The sequence below is a fragment of the Mycetomoellerius zeteki genome, unplaced genomic scaffold (genome assembly GCF_001594055.1).
Source record: "Mycetomoellerius zeteki isolate Tzet28-1 unplaced genomic scaffold, Tzet1.0 scaffold25, whole genome shotgun sequence".
Taxonomy (NCBI): Eukaryota; Metazoa; Arthropoda; class Insecta; order Hymenoptera; family Formicidae; genus Mycetomoellerius; species Mycetomoellerius zeteki.
Window position 1 is genome coordinate 1,979,780 of NW_017257227.1, and position 10,571 is coordinate 1,990,350.

The 10,571-nt window shown below is 32.0% G+C and overlaps 1 protein-coding gene across 3 annotated transcripts in view; it reads right to left on the reverse strand.

Moving 5' to 3' along the window:
- Positions 1–6,069: 6,069 nt before the first annotated feature.
- The window catches only part of LOC108723708 (Small ribonucleoprotein particle protein SmE), a 16,199-nt gene continuing 11,697 nt past the window's right edge, over positions 6,070–10,571 (reverse strand). The window contains exons 5-10 of one of the 3 annotated variants that reach the window (XM_018449631.1): positions 8,067–8,260; positions 7,779–7,948; positions 7,481–7,663; positions 6,845–6,923; positions 6,601–6,779; positions 6,070–6,512 (exon numbers count right to left, since the gene is read on the reverse strand). In XM_018449631.1, the coding sequence (XP_018305133.1) occupies positions 6,311–6,512; positions 6,601–6,779; positions 6,845–6,923; positions 7,481–7,663; positions 7,779–7,948; positions 8,067–8,260 (1,007 nt within the window). In that variant the 3' untranslated portion in view covers positions 6,070–6,310. Of the gene's footprint in view, positions 6,513–6,600; positions 6,780–6,844; positions 6,924–7,480; positions 7,664–7,730; positions 7,949–8,066; positions 8,261–9,349; positions 9,810–10,571 lie in introns of those variants that run through there. The other 2 variants (XM_018449630.1, XM_018449632.1) reach the window with 2 other exon arrangements.

A 10,571-nucleotide genomic window follows, 5' to 3' on the forward strand; every position in this document is an offset into this window, starting at 1 on the left:
TATTTTCAAACTATTTTATATATTCTAATGTTAAATCAGTGCATGTTCGCGAGCGAAGTTATCGAAAAGATGAAATCTGTTTATTGACAATAGTCAAAGTGAAAAGATGATTGTATGCGAATTTTAAAAAAAATTGTACGCTTGTTATAATAACAAATATAATATAATTTCAAAAAACTATTATTGTAGTAAGATTTCTGTATAATCTAAATGAAATTATACTGATCGTGACAGCGAGGCATATTGAAGAATCTTATTTTCAAACCAAAACACAAGAATTATAGATTTGAAGAGATGAAGTTTGATAACAAGATTAAAAAAAATTCTCAAGCGAGATGTTAAAATCAGCTGTAAATAAATATTCAAAGAAAACTTGTCTTTCAACGGATTTGTTTTTTAACAAAATCCAAAGTATATATTCCAAAAATACAGCAAAAACAAAAACGCAAAAAGATAATTTGTGAAAAATCATGATAATTGTTTTATTTCCTTGATCATTTCAGAATTCCAATTTAGTTCACATAAAATATATGTGAAGGAAATTACGTCACGAACTCAATGATATATAAAAATGTAAAAAGTTATGAAAGCTTTACAAAAACGAAATGCAATAAACTCTAGGATACTAGCAAAATTAATAATTAGTATAAATAATTAGTCTAAATACTTTTTAGATATTATAAAAGTTAAAGAGTTCAAATTTATATTTATTTATTGTAAAATAAAATAATAATTTGTAATGTCAACTTATATAATTTCCATTCCTTAATTTCTTGTTTTGAACGGTAGAAAAATGTATATTTATGTTATTGAAAAACATTAAATATAAATTTTTTTCGTAGAAAAATTCTGTATTAATATTAATATTACTTTCTCATTTTTTTAATAATATAACGTACCAAATAAATATTGACGCAAGAATTATATAGCCGTCTAATCGATTTCGAATTATTTTTATATCCCTGAAAGCATATGTAACGCAGGACATATAATACACAATATATATATAAAATGTTATATATATATATTAATATACGTATACGTTTACATGGGCATGTGTGTGCATGTATGTTTAGTATGAAATTGTATTGTGTGTGATAGAAATGTTAGATCTTGCACATATGTTAAATTCGAAAGGTACAAATTTAAAGTAGCTCACTTTTCACTCTATGCATGGTCACGGGGTTACGTAAACGTGAAGCAATAGGATAACAAGAGTGATAAACAATAAAAAAGCGAAGTAAGATGTAATAACCATGAGCACTGATGGCGGCATTAGTCATTAGTATTAGATATAATGGCCATAATATTGTCACGGTTTTTCGCGACGTCGGCTATAAACATGTAGCAAACTGACGTTTAATTCGTCTATGTTAGTATTATAAAAAATTAGGAAATTGATCACATAGCAATACTTTCAAATATACAGTATTTCTAAGTCTTATTGCAAATAAACAATGCAGACGAATAAATATAAATAAATCTAACAAGGGCGCTTCGTACATGCTACGTTTGCAAAATCCAATTTTAAATAAAAAATGTACATATAATATCAATTGTAAATATAACATTGTAATTTTCTGTATTTCATATTTTATTTTATATATTATACATATGTATATTTTATTTTATTCTATATTTTATTATATTTTCGATATCCAAAATACTGGAAAATTCCATAAATAGATTTTTCACGCTCTTAACTCTAGAAAATCTATTCTACAAGGACGTAAAATTTCAATATGTAACTATATTTATATAACTGCAAAAACAAAAATAGGAATTTTATCTCTGTGCCTATAGTACAAACATTCGCGGTCAGTCGACACTAACGAAAAATAAGATAAAATCTATGTTATAATTTCGCTCTCAATTATAAATGTAATATAATACATGGTGTTATATAACAGTTTGTTGAATGCGAAATTATAACATAATGTTATGTTACTTTTAAATGGGGAGCATGTAACTGGCACAAAAGAGCGATGCAACGATCTGACAATGAAATACACATGTGTTGAATGGCCGCGTGAATGGCGTGTTTCGCAGCATCCCCTAATTACCTTCTCACTCGCATACAACCGAAATCCCGTGCCTCCTTATTTTGCACGAGCACGCGTGCTCTATTCGCACGAGCGAGTGTAGAGGGAAGAAAAGAAATTGCGACGGCCGACGTCTCAATTCCGAAGCAGGCGAGCCGCCGATCGATGCTTGCTTGCGCAACAACCAATCGCCTTTAACGAGATTCCGCCGTTTTAATTAACGAGCGCGCGAGCCAGCATCGTTCGCTCGCTCATTCGCGGTAATCACGCGGGACGAAGATGAACGACGGAGGACGCGAGCGTCGTCCGATGAACACATCACGGCACACACGTGTACGCATCAATGTACAGGTATACGACGTCGGTAGCCGTTTTATCTTACAAACGCCAGCACCGATGTTGTTTCCGGTACGACGGCGTTCTCCGTGAATCTCTCGTCCTCCCGTGGTACATACAGTTGATAGCGAGAAAGTATCCACGAGACGAAATTTAAAGAAATTAATAGTGTAGTTTTCTTTTTACATTTATTTATCTTCTTTTTTTTAAAAGATAACGGAATAGCTACTTGACTTTAACAAACAGCTACATAAAGAAGACATAAATTCAAGAGACTTGTGTAATTTATTTCAATTCTTATGAGAATCAATTGAAAATATAAAAGATGGAAATCTTGTTGATATAATCGCATCATTGAAATATTTCAAATACTTTTCTTTTAATTTTTTCTTAAAACATGTGGTTTATTGTCTTTGTGATTTTTTTAGTATATTTACATTTTTGTGAAACATTATGCATGTATAAAAGTTAGTTTTAGCTTAAAATCTTGATTTCAATTTTAAGTTTGAACGGCACGTGCTATCCCTTTATTTACGATAGTGATACTCATACTTAAGAATTCCTCAAGGACCTATCTGTCGAAAATGAATTCGCGAAGAGTCATCACGAATGTCGAGAATTTCGGGGAGACGTTTTTTTCTCTGCGTTTCGGTTCTGAATTCTCACAACTGTCACGAACGATTTTCGCCGTCGTTTTGTTCGGTAACGTAACCGAACACAGCTTCGCTTTTAAGGCGGAGTTACGGTGCGATTTGTAGACCCGTTCACGACCAGTAGTGCCTTTCTGGAATTTAAGGCAGGCCGCACGAAGGACACACACAATCGTGATCCGGTAGTGGAAGAATCGTTCGATTTGTATAGCTTCGACTATATCGTGTCAGACAATTGATATTTTGAGATTTTCATTGAAGAAAATAAAGAGAGAAGTTAATGACAATTATATAATATGAGATTGTGTGTAGTTGTTTGTAAGACTAAAAGTTAAAGTTTTATATCGAATTATATAATACCAAAAATTATATTTACAAAATGTATATTTAATTGGCTTTTATCTGGATAAAAAGATAATTTAATTAATAATATCTAATTATTAAGGAGGTTCTCGCGTTTGATGAAAAATAAGACAAGTCTATAATATACATGTAATGCAAAAGTTAATAATATCAATAATATCTAAAAAAAATTTCATTGACTTTTACCGTACCATTTTGAAGATATTTAATTCTAAATTTATAGAATTTAACATTACAAGTTGAAGGTATAACCTTATTCTGTAGTTATTCTCTTTTAAATTCAGACACTTGCATATAAGACAACAATTTAAAAATCGTTATAATCATAAAGTAAACACTTAAGTTTGTTTTCGTAAAGTTTCATTTAAACTGACCGTACAGTTTACAAGAAATTTATATTCTTCAATGAAAAAAGCTAGAATATATGTCAAATGGACGATACGTATACATCAAATGAGCATTTTACAACTTTTATTTTGTCATTTTGAAAATATTTAGTAACATATAAAATTAACAATAATTATGTATAATGGCATAAGATATTGTTAGAGTAACTTTTTTATTTCATTATTTTAATTATTTTACATATTATTGCGAATAAACTGTCTATTGACTAGGAAATAGCGCAAGAACCTCCTTAAATTGTTCAAAAAGTTAAAAATTAAAGATCGATAACATACGACCATCCCTTCCTTCAAAAGCAACACAACTTAAAAGATTAAGGACCATCACACACAAAATGACATAAGCTGCATAAGGTCGCTCGACCAATGAACATCTTATGTAAATCGATATGGCGTTTTTATGTCGGATGTCGGATGCTCATTGGTCCAGCGGCTTTATATTGTAGTTATGCAGTTTACGTCATTTTGTGTGATGGTCCTTAGTTTCTCGGAAAAGAATAAAAACTATTTTTCTACTTAACAGAAAATTATTGACTAATTAAATAATATCGGCAAAAAGAATATGTTCATTAACATGATGAAATGTTATTTTCGTTTCACAACCCTTAAAAAAATCACTTTTTTAATTACGATTTTTTTAATTAACTTTTTGAGTTGTTACGATTTTGATGACTTTTTATAAAGTTATGCAAGTTTATTTTTCATAATTGATAGGCAAATTTTATTTAATTCATTCGTAATGATAATTTGGAAATTACATTTGTCGAGTTGTGTCACTTTTGAAGAAATCGATGTTTTCTCAAGGAAGAGAAAAAGCGATTTTAATTTTATTATAAAATGTACAATTGGAACACACAATATTTGATACTAAAATTTTTTACGTAACGCTTGAATCATCATAAAAATAAAATTGTACCTTGTTATAAATGATACTAAGTGCTGTATATTGTGATCTTTTGAATAGATATTCTAGAATTTTATGTCTTGCGAATTGCGTTCACATGACCTAGGAGATATATATGAATTCATGTATATAAAATTCATATTTCTAAGTGTGTATTATCATTTCTTTTCACATTTACTTAATCGTCATTCTAAACTCACATTACATATTTCGATACTGTAATATTGTGTTGTATAATTGTAAGATATATGTAATTTTAACGAATTGTTTAGTTATTGTTAACCAATGTTAACATTGCGTTTCTCATTAGGCACTTCTTGTAGATCGAATATGTAGTCAATAAAGGCCAGTAATGTACCAGCAGTTATAAGAAATCGTTTTATCCCGAACATGCTTATTGTATTTATTTCAATATTTTAGTCAAACGTCTGTAATATGTAAAACATCTCGTATGACAGCGATGAGGACAATCTGTAAATAAATGATCAGCATATTTTGTGGGAACGGGACCGGGGCCAGTAAGTACTTATTTGTATTATACTGATGTAGGTATTATATAATAAAAATATTGTTTTTTTATCACTTTGTAAAATATAATCCGTTTATATAAAACACGTATCCATTCCTTTAATTTAAGCAATAAATATTTTTTCTATGAAATTTACGAATACTTAAAGTGATGATTTTTTTCTCCTAGATAAATAATTATCGAACGTAATAAAAGATAGAAAATGATTTGATATTATGTTATTATAATATATACAGAAATATTTTTCAAACACGTTAGTAATATTGAACCAAGAGTGATAAAAATTTTCTAATACTATTTAATTTCATAAAAGGAATGTAGCACTTACTTTGTTGAAATATCATATTACAATCTTATCCCTAAAATCAATATAAAGAATTGAATCTCACATTTTGATGACATATACGCGAATTTACGACAAAAATCCACGAGATGATATATACGATTGTTTAAGCTGAATTTACAAATATAACTGTTTAACGTGATAATGTTAGACGACAGATGGCTATATTTAGTCGTAACTTCAATATGAATATTCAAATAGTACGTGTGTCAAGAATATTCAAACGATTTCACAAATACGTTCTCATTGCCTATATTCACATGTACATGTTTTTTACAATGTTCTATTTGACGAATACAAATCCTCTCTTACATATAGTTCCGCAAAAGTAGTATATTTGTACTTTCTTCTATCGAATATTTTTCGTATAAGCATAGAATTAAAGAATTGTATTTATGATTTCTCGATAATCAAATTTGAATGAGTATCACGTAAGTACCGAGAAGGTAGGCTTGACATTTATTCGAGAGATACAAAAAATGTAAGTATATATATCTAGTATAAGTAAAAATAATAATTATGAAGATACAAAGGTAAAAAATAATCAGTCTTTGCTTATGCCGCTGCTTGTATACTAGTATGTATGATTATAAAAGTACGATTTGTGTGATGAATTATCGATTATTTTTTGTATAATATGAAATAATTTCCACAAATGGAGAGTAAATCACTATAATGCAAATATTTATTACGAGAAAAGCGATGTATATGCAAATGATAGTTTATCACGGCAATTCATTTAATGATTGGATTTCGGAGCAGGATGACTTGGGGTGAAAACCTCGTAGTCGATTACCGAGAAATGATAATCTCCCATAAGCAACTGATTAGATGCATGGTCTCCGTCGTAACTATGCGGGAGATTGCTGTAGCTTTCCTTATTGACATTGCAATTGCTTGCTATAAGCAGATCAGCCCCGGCACCAAAGATTGGCCCTATACTGTAAAATAGATTACATTAAATTAAATTAACCTTAAAAATATAGCAATGATAGCAATGATCTTTTGAAAAATCACGATGGTTCTTACTCCGGATGATAGCAGATAGCAAATGATTTCTTCACGATATCAAACTTTGTCGGCGGTACATCTTGATTATTTGTCAACGTGAAAAGGAAACTCTTTTCCGAAGCGATGTACTGCGCTTTCGAGTTAGTTTTGCCCCATGGAACGTCACTGAATCCTCCGCATATCTCACCACGTACTCCCTGAGACATAATAGAACGCACTTTGTAACTAGTACAAAAAATTTGGATGAAAATTTTGTACTTACCAGCACTATCACATACGTCGGACAAACGTTATCACAGTGTCGATGAAATGATGCTGCTGAGTAGCCATGAGTAGATGCTCTGAAAACAATGAAATCATAATTATATGATGCAAGATGTATGCATGTTACTAATGAGAGAAATGCTATACTATTTTTTTGTAGAACATCTCTCAACTGCTTAATAAATTGAAGGAGCAAAATTTCTTAATTTATTTTCCAAAATTGCCTTCTGCTCTCCAAAACTTCAACATCTTTCCTGGCCCATATAATTACATAATTTAAATATTATATGTAGTTTATTAAAGAGCAAAGTGAAAAACAAATTTCCTCCTCCAATATCTTTTAATTAGAAGATGCTTTGTATTATTACACTGTCTGCATATGATAGAATATACTTTATTTTACAAGTTTTACATAATTCACTTCTTCACAAGCATTTTCTGTACAATTTCTACAATTATGTGATCAATGTTCAAAATTGGTGCAAGCTATGTACAGAGCACTGGAAAGAAAATTATCAATGCGTTGACTGAAATGTTCAAGAGATAGAAATAAATTTATAATATTACCGATCATGTGTTATTTGATGTTGTCACTTTTAAAACATTTTTTACTCAATATATTCATAAAACCTACCGATAAACTAATCGCCAGCCCTGTTTCGACACGCCGTACCACTGATTCAGAACCCGCTGGAAACCGACCTTGTCTCTGGAGAGAATCTGCGAGCCCGGGAAGAGAAACGGGCTCACTCGTGGCTGCAGTCGTTTGTCAGAGCAAACCTCTGAGTACTTGTTCGGCAGAGCTGCATACCTATACCTAAAGCGAAACGTCGAGATCGAAGGCGATACCGCCAAACGGTGAGTGCCGCCCCGTTAGATCGTACCTTAGAAATTTCGAGCCGCTCGATCGATCGGGATTGAAAAATTCGTACCTCTCCAACGACATCTCTATCGGCACCGCACCGGTCGGCTCTACCTCCTCCGCGAACACCTGGCTGTCAATCAACAGCAACCGTACGTGATTTATTACACCAGACAGGTGCTGGCACACTCTCATGCGCTCTTCTTCAGTCCAGTGTTGTGTGGGCTGCGTAACTCCTGCCTAAAAGTGTTTAATAAAATTAACAGTTCGTAGTCGAGAAAGTTTGCCTAATAAATCTTCTAATAAATAAATTCGCAACACTTCAAAAAAGGTAAATAGAACTTTTAAAAAAGCGAACCTGATATTTGGCCCAATTTAGAACCGCTCGCCATACATCTTCTTCTTCCAAACCGAGATAATCCGACGATATCAATTTTACTAAAGCGTCCTTTGGAAGATTACAAAACGCCGTTGTCTTCACTGTATCCATGGCATTCTCACCAATAAAAGCGAAACATTTCTCAATAAAAGATGAGCAGGCAGCTTTCCCGCCTGAAACAAGAATAAGAATAGAAAAAAAGAGTAACAAAGAATAATTTTCTAATCTAAAGCTTCTCTCATTAAATATACTATTTAAAATTAAATAAAAGTTAACTGATTAAATTTTATTGACCTGCCTCTTTTAAAAATAAAATATTATCAAAATATAAAATAATTAAAAAAATATTAAACTTTAATTTTTTTTAATGCCTTTATTTACAGTTACCGTATTTATAGTTACAGTAGTATAAATATCAAAATGAGTTTATAATTTTTGAGATAAATAAAATAAAAAATAATTTTTGGAATCGACGTAAATAAATCTCAATGATTAACGAACCCAAGAATTTTTCATTAAAATTTCTCTAAAGAATTTAATATTTTTACGTACACAGTTTAGAAAATTATTCTTAATAAGAGTAAATAAATGATATAAGTATTATTCTCATTTTTTTTATATACTGTCTTATAAACTATATTTTATTGTAATTTTTAAATGATAGTTTTTACTAAATTACATTATTTGACAAGCATACATTTAAATATTACCTTTGATATCATATTATCTCTGTACTTTTCTATTTAGATCATTTTTTTAAATCAATATCTATAGATGTTCTAGGTAAAAATAAAGAAAATGTTTTAGAATATGAAACTATTTTAATAATTGTTAATGTACATTTTAGTTATCGTATTTATCTTTTTATATATTACACATTCAGAATAAGTCACAAAAATTCTACTTTACGATGAACAGATTGACATATCTATATTTTTAGACAGCACACAACATTACATACAACTAAAACTAGATATCTGTATGCATAAGATAAATTAGATGAAGTGTGCATTCGTATAAAACACCTTTTCTTACAATAGGAATTAATCATATCTCGCATTCGTTAAGACTTAAGACACAATCAAAACTTGTGTCTATTAATATCCAGGTAACAAATACAAATTCTCCATTGATACACATTCATCCATCACGCGATACATTTCTTTTTGCACGCCTAAAGAGTTATCTCAATATTAATGATCTCCCTGAGAGTTTCTCTCGTATAGTCCAAAAAGAGACTCCGAATTCAGAGCCGGCCTTACCCGGCGCCCGCCAAAAATCGACGCCGGGTCGAGGTTATGTTCCTCCTTAGTTCGCAGTGGGATTGGTATTTTGTATCAGAGTGATGTTATCGCCTTTCAGCATAATGCGACCCAGCGGCTTCCTGTTCTTCGTCTTCTGATGATACTCCTCGGCATCATCCAGTACCAGGTTCATGTATTCGTCGAAGCCGACAATGTGTCCCTCGATCCGCAGGTTAACGTTCTCGAACAACCAGACTTGTACGCGTGAGCGATTTTGTAGATAGCGAAATATCAAATTAATAGGCTGCACCATCACCTTCTGAACTTTTTGCGGCCCCTTGTACGACATTTTTGCGTCGGTATTTAAAAACAGTGACAAACAGCAAGCAATATACTCTGCAAGCGTACTCTGAAATGCTTCGTAACGTGGAACGCCGACAGTCGGAGATTAAAGAATGTGGTGATTATGGCGTCGTGGCGTCGTCAAGTTTGCCAATGATACCAACGTTAGGGTGCTATTTCAATTGTGCGTTATTTCATTAGGTCTGTTCGCGTTGCTTGCACTTTTGGCACTCGGCATCTTCGCTTTCTCTTTTTTCAAGGCCAAATATATATCTATCTCATTTTAAGTGCAAAAATATTTGGGGATTTCATGCAACGCGAACAGACCTATTTGCTGCGATCCACTTGACGCTACAAACGCTTCGAAGCGTTTGAGCGACCAATCAGAACGAAGAATTTTACGAATTGACTAATCAAAGAATGTTTCGAAGCGTTTGTAGCGTCAAGTGGACCGCAGCCTATATCGTACGACAAATGTGTACAGAACAGAGAGGCCCTCGGATCTCTCTGTCTTGTAACCAATCAACAGACTTGAAAAATTTGTCATACGACAAAAAACGGATGCATGTAATATTGGCTTAAGGCCGATATTTCATGTGTTGTACGATAGGCTTTTCAAGCCTGTTGATTGGCTGTAAGACAGAGATATCCGAGAATCTCTCCTACAGCCAATCAACCAACCAATCAACAGGCTTGAAAAACCTTGTCGTACGACACATGAAATATCGGGCTAAAGATCATGGCACACAAAAAAACTTAAACAGTAAGCGAATTGACCAATCAGAGTACGTAAGGCCATAACATAAGCAATAGCGAATCCAACATGTTGATTTCCTAAAGCGGGGAGCACAGACTCTTGCATAACGCATAACACGTAATGCATAAGAAAATGTACCAA